The sequence below is a fragment of the Camelina sativa genome, chromosome 18, assembly GCF_030686135.1.
Source record: "Camelina sativa cultivar CO46 ecotype springtype chromosome 18, ASM3068613v1".
NCBI classification, from domain to species: Eukaryota; Viridiplantae; Streptophyta; class Magnoliopsida; order Brassicales; family Brassicaceae; genus Camelina; species Camelina sativa.
In genome coordinates this window covers 14,333,359-14,357,079 of record NC_141897.1, presented here as the reverse complement: position 1 = coordinate 14,357,079, position 23,721 = coordinate 14,333,359, and the positions used below count along the sequence as shown (strand labels likewise).

At 35.5% G+C, this 23,721-nt stretch overlaps 2 protein-coding genes across 5 annotated transcripts; one reads left to right on the top strand and one right to left on the bottom strand.

The window, feature by feature from the left end:
- Positions 1-515: 515 nt before the first annotated feature.
- On the top strand, positions 516-2,742 carry LOC104761077 (transcription factor bHLH137-like). 3 transcript variants are annotated; one of them, XR_763078.2, is made up of 8 exons: positions 516-942; positions 1,052-1,195; positions 1,291-1,356; positions 1,461-1,529; positions 1,617-1,700; positions 1,814-1,924; positions 2,037-2,178; positions 2,293-2,742. XR_763078.2 is itself a non-coding variant. In XM_010484105.2 (7 exons), the coding sequence occupies exons 1-7, from the start codon at positions 598-600 to the stop codon at positions 2,347-2,349; spliced, it is 876 nt and encodes a 291-aa protein (XP_010482407.2). In that variant the 5' UTR covers positions 516-597; the 3' UTR covers positions 2,350-2,742. The 3 variants fall into 3 exon arrangements, 2 of the variants coding, with proteins under 2 accessions (XP_010482407.2, XP_010482405.2); XM_010484105.2 differs by lacking the exon at positions 2,037-2,178; XM_010484103.2 differs by having other exon boundaries at positions 2,037-2,300.
- Positions 2,743-5,583: 2,841 nt separating this feature from the next.
- Positions 5,584-21,576, bottom strand: LOC104761076 (nuclear pore complex protein NUP205). 2 transcript variants are annotated; one of them, XM_087498651.1, is made up of 45 exons: positions 21,058-21,576; positions 20,883-20,978; positions 20,475-20,549; positions 20,284-20,388; positions 20,071-20,181; positions 19,175-19,334; positions 18,575-18,660; positions 18,340-18,462; positions 18,015-18,242; positions 17,238-17,327; positions 16,735-16,878; positions 16,361-16,477; positions 16,062-16,268; positions 15,643-15,744; positions 15,384-15,521; positions 14,832-14,962; positions 14,626-14,745; positions 14,318-14,441; positions 14,008-14,205; positions 13,450-13,568; positions 13,101-13,251; positions 12,875-12,987; positions 12,716-12,797; positions 12,546-12,632; positions 12,333-12,410; positions 11,926-12,129; positions 11,403-11,495; positions 11,217-11,330; positions 10,948-11,118; positions 10,780-10,835; positions 10,624-10,696; positions 10,362-10,552; positions 10,114-10,240; positions 9,961-10,038; positions 9,724-9,888; positions 8,426-8,590; positions 8,205-8,342; positions 7,394-7,537; positions 7,165-7,269; positions 6,946-7,035; positions 6,696-6,827; positions 6,504-6,604; positions 6,229-6,348; positions 6,002-6,119; positions 5,584-5,914 (listed from the first exon to the last, which is right to left on the bottom strand). In XM_087498651.1, the coding sequence occupies exons 1-45, from the start codon at positions 21,196-21,198 to the stop codon at positions 5,834-5,836; spliced, it is 5,592 nt and encodes a 1,863-aa protein (XP_087354777.1). In that variant the 5' UTR covers positions 21,199-21,576; the 3' UTR covers positions 5,584-5,833. The 2 variants fall into 2 exon arrangements, with proteins under 2 accessions (XP_087354777.1, XP_087354778.1); XM_087498652.1 differs by having other exon boundaries at positions 6,946-7,032; positions 21,058-21,504.
- Between the last annotated feature and the right edge of the window lie 2,145 nt (positions 21,577-23,721).

Genomic DNA, 23,721 nt, shown 5'->3' with positions numbered 1-23,721 from the left:
CTACGAGACTGTAACCAGTGACGAGAGCACGAACCTGTAATTTCCACATCAGATAATTTGTGGAAAGCAGTTTAGTAACGTTAGCCATGTTGATAGTTCAAAGAGCGGAATTGTCGGTGGGAAGAGTATCTGTTGGTTGAGGTTGGGCATACATGATGACAAGGAAGAAGAGGACGAACGAAAAACAAGAGAAGAAAGAAAGGAAAAAAAAAATTTAGAGATCGTATATGACTCTTGATACCATGTAAATATTTACTGTAATGGATAATTTTATTGAGTACAATCAAGTAGCTATATATACACATAGAGAGAATTCTAGGCTATTGTATACTACATACTTACGTGATATTATTTACATAATTAGAAGATATGATTGATCCGGAATATATGATCGAATAAATCATTTATCATGATTGATCCTTAATACGTACAAATTAAATGGTCCCCAAAATAATGTTTCTACTGTTTCTCCTTGTCTATTTGAATAGTGAATACAAAAACAATTGCTTATATAAACCATTTCAAGTCCTTCATCTCACACAAAACACTCTCTCTCTATCGACAAAGATAAAGAAATCAGAAGCTTCCACTCTTAAAATGGCAACTTTCTCTTATTTCCAAAACTACCCTCATTCCCTTCTTGATCCTCTTCTCTTCCCTACACCTAACTACTCCGTTGATATCACTGGTATAATCGATCAAAATATTCTCCATTCACTACCAGACGTTTCTAAAATCGAAGACACTTCCGTGTACCCTTTTCTTGATGAGTATAATAATGTTGACAAAACCGAAAGCGATAGTTTTAAGAAACAGGCCAACACAACCAAAACCGCAACCACCGGCTCCTCTTCTTGCGAGCAGCTGAACAATGGGCCATCGACCACCACCATTAATGGTAAAGTCCGTCGGAGGAATATCAAAAACGATTCTAACTCAAAGGTGCGTTAAATTAACTTGTAATCATGTAATGTACTGATCATGTATGACACTATGACAGGGTTGTAATAGACAAAAACTTTAATAATTGTTGGGGTGTTTTGTGGATTAGGAAGGAGTAGAGGGAAGAAAAAGAAAAATACAGAGAAGTGACGTCAAAGAGAAGAGAGGAAGCAAAGAAGAGCCTCCTAAAGATTACATTCACGTTCGAGCTAGAAGAGGCCAAGCTACTGATAGCCACAGCCTTGCTGAGAGGGTATTTCAGTCATTTTCTCTAACTTTTAATTTCTTCATTAACCTTGTTTTAGTAAAAGACATTTTAATTAATACTTGCTTAATGTACATATAAAGGTGAGAAGAGAAAAGATAAGTGAGCGGATGAGGACTCTGCAAAAGCTTGTTCCGGGCTGTGATAAGGTTAGCTAGCTAGAGACAAGCTATTTTTATTTAGGAATTGATGATTAAATTTTATAATATGTCTAGAAAATATTTTTAATCAAATGTGACTTGAAAACGATTAGGTAACAGGGAAGGCCCTTATGTTGGATGAGATTATAAATTATGTTCAGACCTTGCAGAATCAAGTTGAGGTGCATTTTTAAAATATATCTATCTTATACCATTTTAGGTTAATTAATATAGAATATATAATGAATATTTTTGTTTTGTATCATTAGTTTCTGTCAATGAAGCTAGCTTCTACTAGTCCGGTGGTCTATGACTTTGGTTCCGACCTTGATGGCCTCATACTTACATCCGAGGTACTTCATCTACATACCATCTCTTTAGTCCGGTTAACAATAAACCAGTTTCATATATCCCAAAAAGCCGGTTATTGATTTTGATCAAAATTAAATATCTTCTTGATGACCAGATGGGATCCCCAGACGTAGGAACGTCTTTTACCAATGCAATGCCAACAACTACTCCTATCTTCCCTTCACTATTGGATAATTCTATCGTACACACACATGCACAGCTTCAGGTTTTTATTTCTTCTATAAAAGTGATTATTTTCAATTTCAGATAATAATAGATTAAGGAGAATTAATCAAAGATAGGTAAGAATTGTCAATTATTGGTGTTGCTTTATTTAGGAAGGGGGAGGAGAAGAAAGAGAGAAATTTGTAGACAGAAGTGGGTTCAACGACAACAGCTTCTGTTCTTTCCCTTGATTTATTAGTATTTACATGTCCACGACACAAACACAAAAGCCTGCTTTTCTTGTGTTTCTTTCTGGTCTTGTCTCTTCAACTACCTAATTAATTATTGTTCTATACATTTCCCATAATTGTTTAAAAAGCTTGTTACGTTGTGGGTTCGTACTTATTGCTACCGTTATTGGATGTATAGGTTGGTTTTAATCTCCTCCTCCCATATGCACGGATCGAGGGAATAAAATCTACGTGAAACCAGGGTGGTAAAAGTGGATCTGTACTTTATTTGTTCCTTCCTTTTATAGAGTTTAAAGAAAAATTAATAAAAGTACTATATTAGAGAGACAAAAGCTCATTTTCCCCCTATTTGGCCCGAGAGTTTCAACATAAATCATTCATAAAGAGAATTATGAGGAAGAGGCTAAATTTAAATGGGCGAGAAAGAGACGTGTAAAACGAAGAAGACCTCTCTTATAACTTGATTTTGGTGGGTTTATTCACTCATGCATTAAGTATACACTTTGTATTAGTTCTTGTTTTTTTCAGCACTTGTATAATGTCTAGAAAATGTAAACTATTAAAAATCAGCACACTCATATTATGCTTTCACATACATAAATATAAAATATGCGGGTAAAATAATAAATTAAAACATAGAAAGTTATATATTGATTCGTTTTCTGTCAATTCATTTGTTTAGAAAATAATGTCAGGGGAAAAGATTAGATTTCCCTTCCAGAGAACTCTTTTTAATGTACTGTTGAATAGTTTTTGGTCATGCTTTTCTGCTATCACTTGTCACACACACACATCGATAACTCCCATTCCTCTGTCTTTGCACAATACATATATGTTACAATAGTTATATACACACTTCTTCTGAGTTTTATTTTTTAGCTTAAAGTATGTCTAATATCTCAAAATTGTTGAAAGAGACTGTATTGTCAAAGAAAAGAAAAAAAAATAAATTATTTGTGACTATGATATATGCTGTCATTTTCAGAATTAGTTGATACTCTAATAACATTTTCAAGAGGTGGTAAATACAATCTTCAGTTTATTTAATGCGAAGTTGATTGTAGGATTTACTTGTATGCACCTAATTTAAAATAGGCAAGAATCTCAAATAATATATACATTAATAACCTCTTTTTTAATTATTAACGGGAATAAAGAAAAATTTATATAATTTTCGCTTCTTGATATATATCCAGGTTTAAATATATAAAAACAAAATTAATTAATTAGAATAATAGGTATGATAGACAAAATAATATATAGCCCCACCTATGCTACTGAAATGGATACAAACTTGATACAATCACATAATTCAAGTATCCATACCACAAATCATATCTAGTAACAAAACTTATATCCTCATCTTTGTATTGCTAGGCTCTTTCGTCTATCTCATCAACACAAATTAAAAAAATCTTCCTACCTGTAGCTTGTTTCAGAAATATTACTTTTTTATAGCGAAATCCATAGTGAAAGAAGAACAAAAGTGACAAGTGAAGATGAAGGATAGAGAATGTAGCTGAAGAATGGTACGATTGATTTATTAAGACTTCAAGAGCGTCTAAAAGATATATCAAGACTTCATCAGTTCATCTACTAGAATATCATAGTTTAATTTGGATGGTGAAAATTTTGATAAGGATATTCGACAAAGCATGCACGGATTATCGTCTTATGTAGTTAGTAATATAATTAATCGGTAAAGTAAAAATGTATCGAACTCTTAAAAAAATATCTGATGACACGTTTTATGCGAGAATGATTGTAAAGTTACCCCAAGGGTTCGTGTTGAATTGATAACACACGCCTTATGTGGCAAAAATTAAACAACTAATAAAGCCAAAATAATAAAAATGTATATTTAAAAGCAACAATTTGAAGAGCGCTAGGCTAGAATGCCATAAAACGAAAGAAATTAATCTGGCGTGCCATTTTCTAATCTATATGCCATTGAAAATGCGATTTTCCGGAAATATCCTTAATGAATAGTTCAACTAGTACAACTAAATGGTAACAAAACAACTGGTACAAATGATATATAACACGACAATTAGTACAAATGGTACAACTTTGATATAATAGGATCAACGGTACAACTGAGATATAATAGGACAATTGGGTACAAGCGAGTGATAAATAGGACAACTGGTACAACCAAAATATAATAGAACAACGGGTACAACCAGAATATAAATAGGACAACGGGTACAACCAAGATATAATAGGACAACTAGTACAAAATAATACAAATGTTGCAGACGCAACTTTTGCAATTCTAAACCTTAGCGCCGCCAAACTCACTAATTCGTTTCTTCTTGATTCATTCACTGTTTTATCGCTGATTCTTCCCTGTCAACCTTCCACTACTCCTCCGTCGTCAACCTTCCACTACACTGCTTCCTCCGGCATCAATCTTCACTACTCCTTTTCACCGTTTCCTCGTCTTCTATTAACAGATCCGTCGCAAAATCCAACAAGCCGTCTTTCACCGGATCTGAAGCCAAAACAAATCCATCAGGGATTAGGATCTCATCATCTTTTTTCACTCATTCGTTTGATTTCACGTTCATCTCTCTCGATTTCGCCATCTTCTTCTTTGTTCTAGATCTGATTTTGTTTCAGTTTAAAGTCATTAAGTTAAATAAATTAAGTAAAGAGTTTTTGGTATTTTCATATTTTTTTGATATAAAATAAATTATAAAATAAATTAAAAATAAAACGTTGGTATTCTAGCTCTTTCTTTTATAAATTATGGCTTTCTAGACATTGATTCCAATTTTTTAAGGCATGACTAAATGAGCAGTCCGGCCGTTCGTCCAAAGATTTTCATGTCTAATGTCTAGTCCCATCTCTTTTATTACACTCTTTTTATTTGTTTGCATGTATGTATCTAACTTTATTTCCACGTGTACATTAATCATTCTTCTATTATTATGTATAGGACAGTAGCCAATGATGGCCTGTGAAGTTATTAAAATTCATCAAACATTTGATTTATCAAAAAATTTCGACTGGACAATGAAAGAGTTATATTGCATGTTGGATATGAATTGGAGGTGAAAGTACAATGTTCACATTGTGGGAACCCTATGTTTCATGCCAAATTTAATTGGTAATTCGATATATCAGTGTTGTGTACATTGTACTCTTACAATAAGATGGATTTTGGATTTCATCTTAGCTTATAGTAATTATTATGTATGTTAATGGGAATAATTAGCCAGAAAATCAATTTCAATACATGAATTTGAAAATTGTTCCCAAAGTGGATTAATTGGTGAAGTAACCTTTCAAAAATCCAATTTCAAAAAGGGTAAAAAAACAAATTCATTTTGGACATGGCTCAAGTTGTAATCATACACCAAAAAATGTTAGTTTCCCAACTTTTCTATTTTGGGGACAAAAGAAAAAAGTTCTTAAAAAACTTCTGACCAATTATCCCTTTCAGCTGTGTGTTTGCGAATTTAAATAGGGCAAACATGTAAATCTATAAAAACTTGTTAGCGTTTCCATAAACAAGTGAAAGCTTCCCAATCACCCCCAGAATCTCAGACAAAGTATCATCTGAATTCATGTGGATAAGGATAACACCATACTATTTTGTGACTGAAGTACCTAAGACCAGTTATACAATATAACCCACACTACATTTTAGATTTGGACATCATTTCACACACAAAAATTGTTCAACCACCAGAATACATTTCTTGACAAGCCTATCATATACAGTTTTGGATGGCCATTTCTTTAACAGTCGTTGCCAGTCTCTGGAACACCTTCAGGTTATGTCCTACTTTTCCCTGCGATAGAGAGAAGTTGGGTCACCACCACCTTTTCACTTTTCAGAAACAAATAATCGAAAAATTCTAGTAAATCGATAAGGCTACCTCATTTAGTAATGCAAGCCTCTCTATGGTAGGCGACAATTTGCCACAGAGAACTGTAATATCTTGTTGTAGATGGGATTTTGAACCATATGATCCCCTTTCATTTGAACTAACGGATCTGCAGATGTCAGATGTCAAGTGTTCAGCATAAAAACACTAGAGCAAACCGTATACACACTGTAAATTTATTCCCTTGATATCAATTGTTAATGATAAAGTTGTATTACCTATCTTGGAGATGGATCAGGATAATATTTAGTACATGCTCGGCAAGTTGTAGTAACAAGGTGATTAACTGGTCCCTGTTACCCACAATTTGGCACATTTCAACCATAGCTATGTATCTCCTGAGGTAAGTAACACGCCACAAACAAATAAAAACAGTGGTCAAGCGTCTTACTAATCTTTGATAGGAAGAAAGCTGGGCAAATTCTATGTGAATAACCCACTTCTGTTTTGGCATATGCACGCATGAGCTAGCAGAAGAAAGAAATTCACTAACCTTTTGTGTATGTTGTCCGACGGTGTGACATATTCTTGGCAATCACACATCGTGATGATCGCATCTACATCTTGTCTAGAGAGCTCGTTTATGTCTCTAATCTGCCAATTATACATGCAATTTCGAATACATATAAACAAAAAGGAAAGAAGAGCCTGAAACATGTAAACAGTAGGAATTAGGATAATATACCTTATGAAGAAGTAAGGACTTTTTCTCTGCTGCTCTCTCCAGGGAGTCAGTCACATGTGAAAGAAGAGATGCAAGCAACAGCAACGTCGGTTGGCGTAGTTTAGTGGAACAATCAAAAGAATCATCTGAAACCTGGGGGGAGGAGTGGGCGTGTGGACAAAGGACATTAGTATTTACTTGTAGTTCATTCAAACAACTGAACAGTGAAAACGTGGACAGGAGAAACTGAGGGAAATGGCTACAAGATTACCTGTAACCTTAGAGAATTTTTGGTCACCAGAAAATATAAGTAAGAAGTCAAGCTGAACCGCAATTGAGACAATTTGAACTCTGATCCCTTCTGCCCACCAGATGAGAAACAAAAAAAAGAGAAACCCCACGAATATAAGAATTCAAGGATTAGATGACAATCTGCCAATAACAAATGAGAAACTATATACTCATCCATGTACCGAACTACTTGTCCTACCTGCGATGATATCGACTTAATGGGAGAGACGATGAAAAGCTTGCTCATCATATCAAAAAGCCCTTGAACAAACCCATATCCATCGTTCTCTTCGAAAGGCCAGACCTACAAAACAAGCAAACTCACTTTCTAGAAAACGCATCTATAGCTTGGGGGATTTCGTGAGCCCTCTTGAGGACGCAATTACGAAAAGAGAAGCAAAAAAAATTAAGACACGCCAAAGAATTACCTTGCTCAATATTCCTACTGCAAGAATAATTTGCTCCATCAATAAATCATCTGCTTGAGTGAAGTCTTCGCGAAGAAGTTGGTCAAAAAGAAATTGATGTCCTTTGATAAACTCAATGACTTCACGAACAATTTTATTCCTCCCCTATCAAACGCCCAGGTGAAAAACGAAGAAAGAAAATCAGCTACCCAGAAAAATCAATAACAATGACTTGCACTAATTAATTGAATATGAAAAGAATGGTGAAAAACAATTCTAGATCATAAAGATCAGACATCCAGACAAAATAATAAGAACAATACTAATTGTCCTAAAATTTACAAATGTTTCTGCATCTCAGTATTTGATTGTTATGTCTTGCAAACATATTGCAAATGTCATCCAGTATAAGTTGGAACGTTTGAAGACACTCCCTTATTTCCTACTTCTACTTGTTAGAGGCCTCAAAGATGTAAAAATTAGCAAAGAAAATCAGTGACATCATTCAAGTTTCTAAGAGACGCAAACAACAGATTAGTTTTAGTGAAAGAGAAAAGCGCAATAATATACTAATTTCAGATTTCAAACAAAGTGAACTATGTGTCTGTCATTCAATTCTAGAATGTCTGTATTTACTCTCACACAACTCAAATAAATAACAAGTCAAAATATAAGAATTGCAAAGTCTCAAAATGTCCCTAAACGATCTGGAAAATACTGTTTAAATGGCAACTTAAGCTTATTAAACCAGGCAAATCAATATGGAATAGAGTGTTAAATTAACAACCTAAAAGATCATAAAGAAAAGGTCATCTAAAGAAATGCAGCTGACCTCAAAAAATTCAGAGGTCTCAACCAATGAGGTTAGAGCAAACACCAATCTTAGGACAGCAGTGATTATCGTTCTTTGCTTTTGTACATCATATCCTACATCACTCTGAAGTTTCATATCCACCCGTCTCATATTTCCCTGGAAGGCACTTTTGGGATTAAAAGCAGAGAAAATATTGAGGCCACATAAAGGAAACCTGACACCTACAGATAGTATATTACCTTAAAGCTGATAGCTCTACAAGAAGAAATGTGTTCCAGCGCACCCATGGAGAACAGAACCTGGCCTCCAGACTTTCCGTACTTGTGACTAATTCTAAGTAGCAATGCAAGTTCTGATTCTAAGGTACATGCTCGCTGTTGTAACTCCAGCAAATGTGTTCCATCCTGGAAACAATTATATGATAAATACACATGCATGAATGTCAAGTCCTCTAAATAAGAACACCCACATGTAAATCAGGTTTCTTAAGTATGTAAACTAGCAGCATATTGTTACACTTAGATACCACTTTAGTCCATATTGGACCTTATACGGTTATACCAAGCCAATAAAGCCCAAAGGTAGAACCCACCACAAAAGCTAGCTTATGAGTGGGGGGACCAGTGGTGCTTTATATGGCATTGATTATTCCTATATCCCACCGATGTGGGATGTGTATCATTACCGCCCCCTTTAGACAGCGACATCCACGTCGCTGGTGGCTGGTACTCGGGCGGCTGTTACTTTGGGCCTCTCCCGTTCACTCCTCTCCCATAGGAGGACGTCGCATGACCAAGGATCGGACTGCTCTGATACCATTTGTTACACTTAGATACCACTTTAGTCCATATTGGACCTTATACCAAGCCAATAAAGCCCAAAGGTAGAGCCCACCACAAAAGCTAGCTTTATCGGCTTTATTGGCTTGGTATAAGGTCCAATATGGACTAAAGTGGTATCTAAGTGTAACAAATGGTATCAGAGCAGTCCGATCCTTGGTCATGCGACGTCCTCCTGGAGAGGAGAGAAATGGGAGAGGAGTGAACGGGAGAGGCCCAAAGTAACAGCCGCCCGAGTACCAGCCACCAGCTACTATAATACCCACATGTAAATCAGGTATCGTAAATATCTAAACTAGCAACATATGAAAATTTTAACCCCAATACCTATTATGTAATGGGGCATAAAACACACACGAGTTACATACGGTGTCTAGTCTTTTCATACGGATCAAAAAGTCAAACCAACAGCTAATTGGACACATTATGCCACTCGTTAAGAAGATTTAACAGGGTTTGTGATTCTATTTTGACCATCTTGCTATAAATATGCTGTGCACTCGGATTTGCATTTGTGAAGTCCTATGCACTGAAAGGGCATTATTGACTCAAATACAATTTAATCTACTTCGGCTAGTTTATCAGTCAAGCCCAAATTAATTTATTACCACTAATTACAACAAGTTGCAACAAGGAAATGCAAAGCAATGAGATATACTCATAGCAATGACCACACTAGAAATTCACAGGAAAATTACCTGGTAGGAGATATTACTAATGCTACCAAGGCAAGACCGTATGAAACCTCTGCTCTGAAGCTGACTAAGAAAAAATCTCTCGTGATCAATGCAAACAAGAGCGTCCAGCACATATAGTGATATTGTTTTCCCAAATTCACTGCCTTGACTTGCATCCTTGATTACCTGGAATTAGTATTCGCAATGTGAAACAGTTCAAATAAATATAGCTCATATCAATACAGAAGCAACAATTACCAGATCCAAGATGCCCTGAGCTTCTTTCTTTATTATTAAAAAGTTGGCACGAGCAAGATCAGCCTGCTCCTTGTCAATCTGAAAGACCAAAAAAAAAAATTGAAATTTATCGTCTGTATAAAATAAGCCTCAGGTTAATCAGCAGACACATGCCTTCTGGATATCCAAATCTTCACCATCTTGCTCATTAAGCAACAAGAATTGCACAACTGATGTTGGCACATCCAGAGCAATCATATGCTGGCAGTACTGGAAATAGCTCAAAAGCAATGCATATTGGCTGATGAAGAAAGGAAAATGTGTTACCAACCGAGAAAAGTAGAAATTAATTAAGCTGGGAGAATATAACTTTATGTTCTATTAAGCTGGGAGAAAAGTACTAATGGAACTTCAAACCATACCGCCTTCTCAAGGATTCTGATGACTCATGCCTTAGAATTGCCATAACAAGTTTAAATAGAACTGAGTGGCAAGCACCAGTCGATAAATGTTTGACCATCATAACATCTAGACATGTCACGGTGTCAGAACTCAAGACCCCTTGAAATGAAAATCTATCATCACGAAGTTTGGCAATGCAGGTAAGGGCAACCTATTAAAACCTAAAGTTAGTACATAGACAACACATTTTACAATGAAAGTTACTTAACAGCTAAAATGCACCTGAGTAAGTACGAACGCCATTTTTAATGAACAATCTGGAGACGCGGAAGCACTAAGAGAGGCATCAAGTATCCTGCCAACGACCAGAGAAGAACAAGTCATGCACTGTTCAAAAAGCTCCTCAAGCAACTAAAATCTGGTACAAAAGGTACTCACCGGTACAAAATGTCAGGCCGATTATCAAGAGAAGATATTCTTCTGCAAGCAGCCACCTAAAACAAAGAATAAACACAACACAAACGATAAATACTTGATATCATAAAGGAGTGGCACACGCTCATGATACTAAAGCTGATCTGATTTTTTTTTAAGAAAGCAATCAACCTCAACAATCTGAGACCAGCCAGCTAACATATGAAGTTGGGCCGCTTGCTCCTCAAGGTTTCGGTTATACTTCCAGCCCCATTTCAACAGCTGTTGGATTGTCTCTTTAACTTCACTAAGCTCAGCAACATTTGGAAAACAATCCACTAGGGGAAATCCAGAATGTAGTTTCTAAACAAACAACAGAATTAGTATAGATATATAATTACAGGACAAACATTAATGTTTGTTAGAGAGAAGATTTGGTGACCATTAACACAAGAACAAACCTGCCAGAGCTTGTTGCTGAAGGAAGATAAATCAATTAGCCGATCACCACGCTCAGAATAATAGTAGATACTGCCACTAACAGAGGTATCACGGTTCCCAAGTATGTCCTCCACCTGAAATTATAAACTCCATATTTAGAGCAATAAATTTAACGGAAACAAACCTCCATATTCCGCAAGCCTTACCAGTGAGTCATACTTTCGGCTTGACACAGTTTGAGGAAGCTGCATTGAAGCATCAGGAGATCTAAACTGAAGAATTTCAAGCAAAGCCAATGCCTGAACTCAATCCAAAAAAGAAACAAAAGTAAGACAGCATCACACATGAAACGACTTTAAACTTAGCAAGTAATGATGAATATTGTAACATTGTCAGATTTATAGTGAAATAAAATGATGTAGAATGAGAAAAGGAGACATCTTAATTTTTTAATGGTCAAGGATATTAAACTGTTAAGAGGTGATGCAGATCACCTTGCAAGGCAACATACTTCTGACTTCAGAAAGAGTGGGGTCAGTACAGTTATTTGTATCATACATGGATGGTTTCAAAAATAGAATGGTAGACACCTTAGACCAATGCTACACAGGCAGTAATAAACATACTAACTAGAAATCAATTGTGCAGAACATAGGCACGGATAGGGATAAAACTAGGATATGCCACAAAGCATAGTAGAACATAAAACAGAGGTGTTTCTAAACTCACCTTACTTTTACTGATTGAACTAGTTCCAGCATAATCAAGACCATCCTGAGGATATGTACTGGACGAAAAAAATTCATTCGCTGCCTCAGTTACCTCCCGCCCAAAAAGATGAGAAAGTATGCTCTGACATGCCTCTAGGTGAGCTGAACTGCTTCCAGAACCAGTATGCAATGCAATAGCTAGGAGCTTTAATAGCCATGCCCTCTAAGAAAGGTAGAGATTGAGAAAATGAGTTACGTGATCAATAGGAAAAAGGACTATGTAACATTATGTTAAATTATTGATCATGTCACTTGATCAGTTTAAGGAACACATATTAGATAGCAGAGAGTACACCCACTTGGATTCTGTCATGAAACTAATCAGAGTCGGATACACTTGACACAGAAGAAGTAGGGTATATGTACCTGATGAAGGGAACTGATACGGAGCGCCTGGCTGCCACTTCTTTTTGGAAGAGTAGCAACACCGATCGTATCAAGATGCTGCAATGTCAAAGTATAATAAGAAAGTAAAGTAAGGACGAGTAAAAAAAAACTGTTATTTGTGACTTGAATGAGGCAGCCAATAAGTAAAAAATGGCATTTTTTTCGTATAAGGAGAGGCAATATCTGGCGTACCTGAACAAAAAACTGATATTTTTTGCTGCTCAAGAGATCCATGGTTGGACCACTAGTTAATGGATCCAAATTCAACTCGCACAAAAGCTGCAAAAATAAAAAGTTACTGTAAGACAATAGAACAAACAGAATTTCACTTGTTTGAAAAAACATCCGGCAGCATGTCCCACCTGAAAGCCAAACTCAAAGAGTAAGAAGTTTATATCAGGGTTTGGAAGTTTCTCCAGCATTTCAAGAATGACCTTCAAACAACTGCAGATTGCAAAGCAAAAATGAGATTATAGGTTGAAAGAATTACATAAGATTCTGCATACAAATTTCAATCAAACCTGTAGTGAAACTTAGGCTGCAAAACTGTCCCTTCCACGGGGGCATCAAGGTCAAACTTAAGAAGCAAATGTGTGATACTTGGTGCAGGCCGGTTGATATTATCAACCAGAAGCTACAAATGTGAAAGTCATACCATTGAGATGATATGGGAGGTACGGAAGAATCAATCATGATGAAAGACAGCATATAAGACCCAAGCCATAGTGCACATATTTGATAACTAACCTGCATAATAAGGACCCCCAGATCGTCACAACTGTTCTCTACAACTTCACCCTCTTCCAGTCGTACCTCAAGGCAGGCCGCATAATCCTCGATCAAGGAATTCGCAGCATCAATTTTGATCAGCATTGGAACAAGTCCAACCAAGCGAGAACTGTCATCAAGCGTATGATTAATTAAAACCCATGTAAATTATATCAAAACATAAGGTTACACTAATTATACAAAGCGAAGGAAAGCGATCAAACAGCTGAAAGCAGTTTATAATGGTATTGACTAATGCTATCTGAGAAAATAAGTTACATGTGGTTAAACAAACTACAGAGATGCCTCAAACGAAATTTGTTACCACCTTAAAATGTTCATGATTTTGACTGAAGATCGCTGAATCTGAGGAAGAGAATCATATCTGACATACTCCAACAAGGCAATAATTTGATTATGATCTTGTGAGAGAATTATATCCAAAGGCTGCAGCAATAACAAAGTTAACATTATTGACCATCTTGTGCCTTAACACAAAATCAGGGAAGGCATGCTGATTGTGCTTTATAGAAAAACTTGTTGTTCAAACTATCACTAATACCAAAAGTTTCCACGCAATAGCCAAATTAACAAGAGAGTCTAGTTTCACATTTTACACCACAACCCAATATTGGTCAAAATAAATTAACTTAAGGTTGGAAGGAAGAATACTATTTGGTTTCTATTAGTCTAGTAGCTTATGATTGACAATCTAAGGAAAGCTCTGACAGTGCATTCAGGTAGACCTATGAATACTTTTTGAAGGAAAAAAAAACTTATATAACTGCATTCTCACATATAACAATCTCTACCACATATTAAGGAGTTTGAACGACTTGACGATATACAAAACAAAGCTCAGATACACCTAAGAACAGCCAAATACCTGGTACAGAGGACGCCAAACATCGGAAACAAGCAAATCCTTCTCAAAGACGAGCAGTAAGATTTCTAAAGAAAGTTGTACAGCCTTTTCTAAGATCTTCCCATAAGTTTTACTCAATCGCTCGCTAATGATGGAATTGACTCCAACTTGAAGGATACCCATGAGGTTCCTATAAAGAGCTTTCCCACTCATGAAATCCTGACAAACAAACAAAAACGTGGAAGAAATTATATACTGTATACTGCATGCCTGTTTGAGATGAGGATTGTCTGTGGAACAAGAAAAAAAAAACAAAAAGTTGAGTTAGTACTTTAAGTAATTCTATAATTGGTAGCTGCATTTGCAGTGATGATGTTTCTACCGACACCAAAAACTGTGGATGCTCAGTAAATCCATCAAGATCCTCCTCCTGAATGTCATACATGCTTAGGATCCTGAAGTGAAATACAGAAAAATGTTAATCCAGTCTTCAACATTATTAGAGCCCTAAATAAAAAGTGATGGAATTTACAAAAGGTAGGAACACTAAGGGAAGTTAAACAAGTAGAAACATGTCATCATTTCTGCTAAAACTCGCAAGAAAGAGCAGATTATTGAAAACAGAAGCAGGAGTTTTACATGTGAAAATGTTGAAGGCATGCCACAACCAATTGCCACTTCTCACAAGGATCTGAATATGCCCTCTGAGGAAAAGGGGTGAATACATGATCATACACAAACCTGAAGATGCCAATAAATCTACAAAAGTATACATATAACCATTAGACCAAGAAAATACAAAGACTAATGCGTCATGGCGATATACAACAATCTAAGGCTACTACCTACGCCCACGATCAGTCATATCTTTCTCTCCCGCAATCAGAGCGTTTATAAGATTAAGGAAAGATATTGTTGAAGGATATTGTTCTCTCCTTGCTTCCACTTCATTTAACTCAAACTGCATATCATAGACCTGCATATAAACGGATTTTGGCATTAGGTTTAAAGATACGCTAAAGATACTCTCCACCTGGAAAAGCAAATGCAGCATCAGAAAACACGTGATATTACAAGTTTTAGCTATCCTGAACACAGCACAATGCGTTATGTGAGTCTTAGCGAAATAAATGAAAAAGGAAATTTTCATCACATGAAGTTGTTGCAGGAATTAGACAAATAATCTTCTTTTTTTTTGTGTTACTAACACCAACTTTACATAGCTAAACAATGATATCTTTGCAACATGACAGCCCGTCTTTAACGCCAAAGTACAAAATGTTAGAAAATAAATGCAGAAACATAAAATTATAATAAATTCTCAATAATAATAGAAATATTAACTAAAGAAGTAGAGTTAAAATAGCTACTACTAACTATCCCCTTGAAGCACTTACCTGAGAAGGTTGGTCACTCTTTCCAACTGGTGATCCCACAACAACAGGTAGATCATACTGCTCAAGAAAAGCCCAGATAGTGTCCCTCATTTCTGGAAAGACATAAACAAAGGCAGCAATGGTCTTTCTAAGAGCACCCTGCAAAAAAATAAAGTTACCAAGAACACAAGTTATACAGATACCGATACCAGATGCACTCCACATATCATTCGTGAGTCCACAGTATAAGGAGAAGAATCTGCAGTAGTACGCCACTGACCTTTAGATATGGAGGGATGTTTTCGTAACCAAGAAGCTTAAAAAATGGTTCAATATCGGGAAACCAGCTTTTCCTCTCAGCGGGACTACCATTCTCAACAACCTACGAAATATGAAAAATAGACTTAATGACCATAGAAAAAATATCTAAAGTTCAAAGATCAGTTTCCACAGAAAGGAATCATTTGCAAGGACATTTAAACAACACATTCCCCTCCTAGGAACTCATATCGATAATTTTTATGGCTTTGTCCCCATGACCCCTGAGAAAGTATATAGGTACATGACTAGAACGAATACGCAGTTAACCCCAATTCCTAGGAATACAAGCTGAAATTCTCATAGATACAAAGCACCGTATAAGAATATTACACGTGGAATTAAAGTTGAAACAGAATATTTTTGGAATATAGTTATAACCTTCTGAAGTACATTCAGATATGCAACAAGAGCTTTTGCATCGCCCTCCAGGAACTCTGGCATCATGGCTCCAGAAGTTTGAAGAGACTGCTTGAACTTATCATCGTAAATTCTTATACAATCAAACAAAGTGGGCCATCCTATACTGCGAAATGATGTACCCTGGAGCAACTCATAAACTCTAGACGCACCTTCCTGAGTGGAAGCCTGAAATTAAATAAAGATGACAGCAAGAATACTCAATCAGTAACCAAGTGAATGAGGTCCCAGCAAAATACCAATGTAAAGACTTCTCATACCAAGGTACACAGCATTTCCAAGAAAGCCACAAGAGTTTTAAAATTTGTGTGGTCCTCTCCAGCAAAATTCACAAATGTCCACAAGACATCATTCCCAGAGAGTAGTTCAGGTTCTTTCTGTAAAAGGTTGTAAAGATCAAAAGACAAAAACGAAAACAGGTCTATTCGGCATGTAAAACGAGATATGACCGGCATGGTTTCTGAATGCTCACATGTGCTATGAAAAAGAAATTAGCCACCAAAAAACATATAAACAGAACTCAAATTCAAAATACCAAGCAAACTTATTTTCATAAATTTAGTGTAAAATAATAAAAAAACAAAAAAAAACAAAGATAAACAAATAACTGCTCGATTTGGTAGTCGTTCTCAACCTGATAAATTTTGCTGACAAACTCCATAAGAGAAATGAAGGGCAGTGGCTTCTCAGCCTCTTCAGTTTGCATACTACCATCAAGTGAATCACAAGTTCGGTAAGAATTTAGAACACTCATAGCCATGTCCTTTGATTCCTTCACCTGAAAAATAATGATGGCAGGTGACTCAGGAGATAAACATATAGATAAGCTATTGTATTTCTCATCTTGGCTCATCTACTCAACTTATTAGACTATCAAAACGAAGGATATAAGGTTCAGCCATTAATGAAGTTTATATGAAACTCATATCCCATAGCGATCAAGCTGATACATCAAAAAGTTTCTCCCTCTAAATGAAAAGCAGATATTACCAATTCTTCATCATATCAGACGATGAAGTACGGAAAAAAATTACAAGCTTTACATGATAAAGTTGCAGCGGTCAAACTTTGATCACCAACGTATACACAATACACAAATGCTAAGTAGAATTTCTTTAGTGTGAATTTTTAACAAACCTTATCTCTTGCGATTGGGTGAGATAAAAAACAAGAGGCTAACTTGTGCAGGTAAGCATTATATATGTAGATCATGTCCTCCTCATCATTCTGCATGTAGCAAGTAACAATTTGTCAACCATTGATAGACCAACACAAGAGGGAAGGGTTGAGTCAAGAAAATCAAAGATCATAATAGAAAACCTGAAAGAGACTTAAAGTTGATATCTGATTTAGCAACATCCTAGAGACTAACAAGAATGAATACAGCATCCAAATAGGAACCCACCGAATACTAACAAAGTAAAATCATATACTCAATAATGAAATCATTAATAAATATATAATGGGATTAGAAGCAGAACAATCAGCATAAAGAAATGGGAACACTCTCACATTTGGGAATGACTAATCAAGTAAAGACTGTCTACATGAAGGAAAAAAATGGCATCCATACAGGCCTACACATAAATCAATCATAGTGAAACAGACAATATACACTACAGTTGTCAGGAAGAAAGAGTACAAACACCGTATACACCATTACAAAATAGCTATTTTTCTGATCCATGTTTCATGCATAATAGCTCAATCAATACAAAATTCTATTAGCAAAGGTAGAGATAATTTTGACTCAAAACTTTAAGAAAAGTTTAAGGAGCTAAACATGTCATCACTAGCTGGGAAATCAAGGTAACTCTTCTTGTAGCCTAAAAATTCTTCCACTTGCTCGTCAAGTGATATCAAGTGAACAGTAAATCCAGATAGAAACTTGGGATGACGTTTATATGAAAGTACCTGGTAGGCTGCAGTTCGAAGAACATTATCCAGCAAAAACTGAAACACATTTTTTGAGAAGATGGACTCCAGGCAGGAGCATATGTGCCTCATATCTGTTGTTGAAGCCGTGGGAACTGTATCCATTCCAGATATTCCATCATATATCAGCATTAAATGTACAGCCCAGGCAAGCCTTATGCCACCAATGAACCCATCAGCAGTGAGGTCACTGCCAGAAGCCATGACCTGAAAGGTGATCAGGTCGTAAGAAAGGCAGAAGTGTGTTTTCGAGTGTCAGTGACAGGGATAAGAAGCGAAAGAAAAATGTATCAACTCGTCTTACAATATCCTGAAAGTCTGTCCTAAACGAAGCATCTTGAGATATCATAGATGACTTATCAGATAGTCCGCTGATTGCATCTGATACAAATGTGATGATGAGAGAAAACAGAAGACTAAAAGTAATCTGCAACACAGATAAAAATCATTTATCAGAAATTAACACTTTTCATATTAAATAAGCAGGGAAGGAAGAAAGCTTTAATAGCCACTATGTCATGAACAGTACTAGCATGAACCTGAGAACTTATGGTGTCATTTTCTTCAGTTAATTGAGCTGCATTATCTTTTAAAACATAGAATATATCTTTTACATCTTTCGAACCTGCAATAAACAACTTGTTAGAAGAATGAATATGTAACAGAAATCTCCTAGAGCAATAACAAAAGATATAATACAACAAGAGTGTTTTAATCCGATTAATAAACAACTTAATTATTATTAATTAGTAGTATCTTTTAAATCATTTCATAAATGAGATCAGAACAATGGATGAAGCTTAACAAGCCACTATATTATACCAAACACCAGACTCACATATGATACTCAACTTCAGTCAAAAATGTTGAATGCATAATTACACACACATAAAATGATATATTTCACAGCACATTGACCAAATGATCTGACTAGTGTGGCATAAGAAGTGCCCTAGCAAATGTGTAAACCACATATCAATAATTTCACTTACTATGGTGGACAATGGAACTTATGCTGTCTTTTTCATGAAAAAAAATCAAACCATTAACGAAAGCACTGTATCCAACAACTGAATTTTTATAACAAGTAGCATTGTTAATCTTCGCACAAAAGCTTTATAAGAAATAAACAGGCTTACCAGGTCTATCAACCAAAATTGAAAGAACAAGGCAATGTCCCAGAATCAGTCTTTCCCTATGAACAACAGATCTTCGTTCAACAAGAGCACCCCTTGAGTCAATAAGGTATCGCTCACATAAGGGCCCACCCAATCCAGAAGGTTCCTCTCGATTGAGTTCCTAACAACAACGAATTTGTATCATGACAGTAATTACATAATAATGTTAAAAAAAAACAAAACAAAAAGTAAAATTATCACGTCATAAAGATCATCTAAAAGAACTTTTACATCTAATATTTTTCACTAGATTAGAGCATGTTTTTGCTACAAATGTTCAGCTATGAAGACAATGGACATGGATGGGGGACAATCACTGATTTTTTGAAGTTTCAAAAGTAAATCTTTAAATTTTCTTGACTCGTTTGATGTGAACTCTATAATCCGAAGTCAAGGTACATCAGAGTGTTGATGCTAATGCAAAGTGAGAAGTAAATCACAAATGGTACACTAAAGGTAATGGCAACTGTCTTTGAGTTAAAAGGTAATATAGAAAACGAATCTCAAAAATGAATAGTATGTTAGCACAACGGTTCAATGTGCACTATAAGTAATAGTTACACATTTGAAAAATGGATATTCAATTACTAATTGGAGAAAGATTGTTTAACTCTAAGATCATGAGAAACAAATGAAATGTAGATTGAAATGGTTGTAGCTAGACAGATATGCTCATGGATATTCAACGAACAAGAGAATTCGTCTTCGCAGTAAATGAGAACGATTGTCAATAATATAAATTCTTCAAAATAAATTCATGCAGCAAAGTGGGAAGTTATTTTAGTTACATATATACTGAAGTCTTGATTTTGAAACCAATTGAGGATGTATCTCAAAAGAACCTTAGTGGTTAGTACCTTTATAAGAGTAATCAACCGTTGTCTAAGCCCAGTTTTGATCAGTTCTTCTAAGATTCCCTGAATGTCAGCTATAAGATCAGGTTCAAGCCCCTGGTCCAGAACAACTGCCTGTTCAACCAGAAAAATGGTAATGTGTGATAATGCTTTAACGCAACGAACACTAGAAGAAGAAGAAAAAAAAGCAAGAAATAAAACGAGAGAGTAAGCTACCCTCAGGAGTGTGTATAGCGTTGATGTAAGATCTCTTCTCCCTGTATACCATAGTCCAGTTGCAAGCCGTTGAATCTCAAGCGGGTCCCGTCCCACTAAGCCCCACTAAAAACATAGGACAAATATATAAGAAAATATCGCAGAAAATAACTCCAGAGCTTTAGAGTAGAGCAAAGTGAAGGGAATCGCACCTCCTGATTTGCAGATACAAGCAGACGAACAGAATCTATCTCATTTAGGTGAAGCTCATCACTCAGTTTCAAACTCTACAATCAGTAACAATATAAGATAATGAACAGCGAGTCATCAACGTGACAACGTCAATAGGAGCTAAACTTTTTTTGAAGCAATAAGATATCAACCATATAAATCATCACACATATTTCAAATACCAGGATAATATAAGGTAACATCAATTTTAACCAGTCTCTGAAGATGAAGAAAGTTAAACAGAAGCCAAAAGGTTGTATTGTAAGTCCTCATCAAGACAGAATACACTCCCCTATGTTCATATCTAAATCCTGAAATCTTAACATCCACTAGACCAATAAATCTCAGACTCAAAACACTCGTCTCCCAAATTCGAAAGAAACACTTACAATAGCAACATCTTGGTCATCCAAAGATATAGGCAGCGAATCCGGGAGTCTAATTTCTCGGGACTGAACTTGCGCTCTGTCCGACGGCTTCGGAGGCTGCCCAGAGATTAAAAAGAAAAATAAAATCGTTACTGTACCCAGAAAATTGAAAGAGACGCATCGATTGAGCAAGTACCGGGAATAATAGGAGGTTCTGAATAGAGGAAAATGAGTTGCGAATGGCATGAGTGAGTTCGATACGCTGCGTTGGAGTTGGCCGGGACGTTCCGAGTAGCGAAGAGTGTACTATGCTCACTAACACTTTTGGCGACACCATTTTATGATACTAGGTCTGCGGCGGCGAAGTGAAGACAATAGCTTGGGTGTTTTCTAGGAGAAAAGGAGAATCTGGAAGCACAGAGGAAACGCAAGATTGCGATTCCAACGATATGGCCGAAGCACTCGACTCTGTGTGTAGGTAGTTCAATTTCGAGGTTACTCCATGGACATATACGAATTTTGAATTTGAATCCGAGAAAACAGAGGAGAACGAAGAAGGAGCGATTAGGGTTTTTTTAAGTGACACAGTGGCCTTTTTTTTTCAATCGGTTTCTTTTTCTTTTCTTTTTTTCATTTAGTTTTTAATCTCTATATTTTTACAGACGACCTCCGAGAAAAAATATTCGAAAAATCTCAAAATATTTTTAAGAGTTTTAGAAAAATTTCAAACTTGGAACAAAGGTGTTATGAAATTTTGCGGAAAATAATATTTTTAAAAAATATATTGCATAATAATAAAATTTTAATTAAAAAACATCAAACTCAAAGTTATGTATGTTATGAAATATCTTGAAAGTAGATTAAAAATAAAACTGTAATTATATTATAAAAGAGAAAATAAGTCGGTAGAGGAATATTGGACAGTGGGGTAGGCTGAGATGTGGTGCGGACTAGCCACTTTCTACCACTGAATGTTACTCACCGGTTGTTGGCAATGGTAGTGAATGATTTCCTTGGGATGAAGGATGAATTATCTTGGCAAGGTACTTCAAATAGTGAGTTCACAATACAATCTGCATATGCTTTGTTGAAATATGATTGGGAGGCTAGGCCATGTATGGTGAGCTTCTTCAAATGGATATGGGGAGTGGTGGTAGCGAAAAGAATGTGGGTCTTTCTTTGGTTAGTTGGTCATTAAGTAATTATGACAAATGTTGAAAGGGTTAAGACGTCATTTAGTGAAGGAGACGACTTGTCCAGTGTGTAATGGGACAGAAGAGTCGATCTTACATGTGATGCAGGACTATCCATCCTGTAATGTCAGGAATCTGAATGCCGGTAGTTCCCATGTAGAAATGAGCGCCTTCTTCACATATACTTTGTTGGAACAACTGTTTTGTGAACTTGGATGCGAGTAATGAGCGCTCCCAACACTTTTTTATATGAAGTGTTGTTGGGTATGGAAGTGGCGATGTTGGAAAAATAGGAAAAATATCAGAAAAAAACTCGACTATCAAAAATATCAAAAGAACCTCAAATTTGGTTCGAATTAAATAATGTTTTAATTTTTCTTGATTTTTATTTTGAATCGTTAACTTTTTATTAATTTATCATTTAATCGCTAGTTTTTATTGAAGTTGCCAAATAAGTCACATTGTAAAGTTGACTAACTTAACAAATTATCAAAATTAAATTTCTGATGAGATTTTGTGTTCAATTATTAAAAACGTTTGTTAGTTAAAAAAATAAAACTCAAAATTGAGACTTGAACTCCTTACCTTTATGATAAATTCATGAATACATCAATGGTAACATAAAGAAACATTGTCCTTTTGATAGTGGTAGAGGATGGCCAACACATCAGCGAGTTCCTGTGAAACGACTAATTTTTAACGAGAATCTTAAAGAAAACAGGATGAGAAAGTAACCTAATTACACTATGGTGATTTGGCCTAATTTTTAATTTGGAGAATTTATATTAAAAGATGTAAATATACTCCCAATTTCAACATCAATATTTTCATATCTACTTTTCTTTTCATTTCTTACCAATCGACATGCTCAATGGACCAGAGTCAAAGTTTAAGGTTCGGAGCTGGGATTTATTTGCACCTATGGGAGATCTATGCCTAGAATTAATCCATCAAATGTTTCGAATCTGAGTTCCAAATTTTTCTTAAGTGAAATCTATAAATATAAATATCCTACTGAAAACATCACTAAGGCAAATCAAAATATTGTTTTTAGAGATATTTTATTTCAATACATATTGCAAAACACTTAATTAAAACTATGAAACACTAACTAAGAGTGGTGTTTATTGTATTTCAAAAGCTAAAATCAAAATTTCCCTATGATTACTTCTGGATTGATATATGAACAAAACATTTTGCTGGATTTTTGAATAATATTTAAGAGATACATGATTCTAAGCTGCTCTAAATGACATGCAAATTTTTTTATGCATGGTTAAATATAATAAGAAAAATGTCTTAATAATGAAAAGTCAAAAGTCAAAAAAGCTAAATTAAAGGTAAAGGTTGGTATGAGTTAACCAATGACTAAACCCAGCTTAGATTTAAAATTGATGTAATCCAACTTGGGGTATTTTATAATACGAAAATATGAAGTCAATCTTAAGTCTTAACTAACTTTTCAATGTGTAGACTTGAGAATCAGTCACTACAAATGGTATGATACTTAAGGGTTCTATTTTGGTGTGCCATACACTTTTTGGTATTTTAAACCTATGTAAGGTGATATATGATCATGCTATGTTCTGATCTTCTCAATTTTAGTTGAATACTATGGAGTTCTTGTTTTGGTGGGATTTTTATTTTAGTATTACTCTTATTGAGAC

What these genes read in the sequence shown, in the direction of transcription:
- LOC104761077 (XM_010484103.2), top strand. Translation starts at nt 598, where the DNA reads ATGGCAACTTTCTCTTATTTCCAAAACTACCCTCATTCCCTTCTTGAT. An exon ending in AAAACGATTCTAACTCAAAG is followed by an intron (nt 943 to 1,051) that starts GTGCGTTAAATT and finishes TTTGTGGATTAG; the next exon opens with GAAGGAGTAGAGGGAAGAAA. An exon ending in GCCTCATACTTACATCCGAG is followed by an intron (nt 1,701 to 1,813) that starts GTACTTCATCTA and finishes CTTGATGACCAG; the next exon opens with ATGGGATCCCCAGACGTAGG.
- LOC104761076 (XM_087498651.1), bottom strand. Translation starts at nt 21,198, where the DNA reads ATGGTGTCGCCAAAAGTGTTAGTGAGCATAGTACACTCTTCGCTACTC. An exon ending in AGAACCTCCTATTATTCCCG is followed by an intron (nt 20,979 to 21,057) that starts GTACTTGCTCAA and finishes ATCTCTGGGCAG; the next exon opens with CCTCCGAAGCCGTCGGACAG. An exon ending in ATGACCAAGATGTTGCTATT is followed by an intron (nt 20,550 to 20,882) that starts GTAAGTGTTTCT and finishes TACTGATTGTAG; the next exon opens with AGTTTGAAACTGAGTGATGA.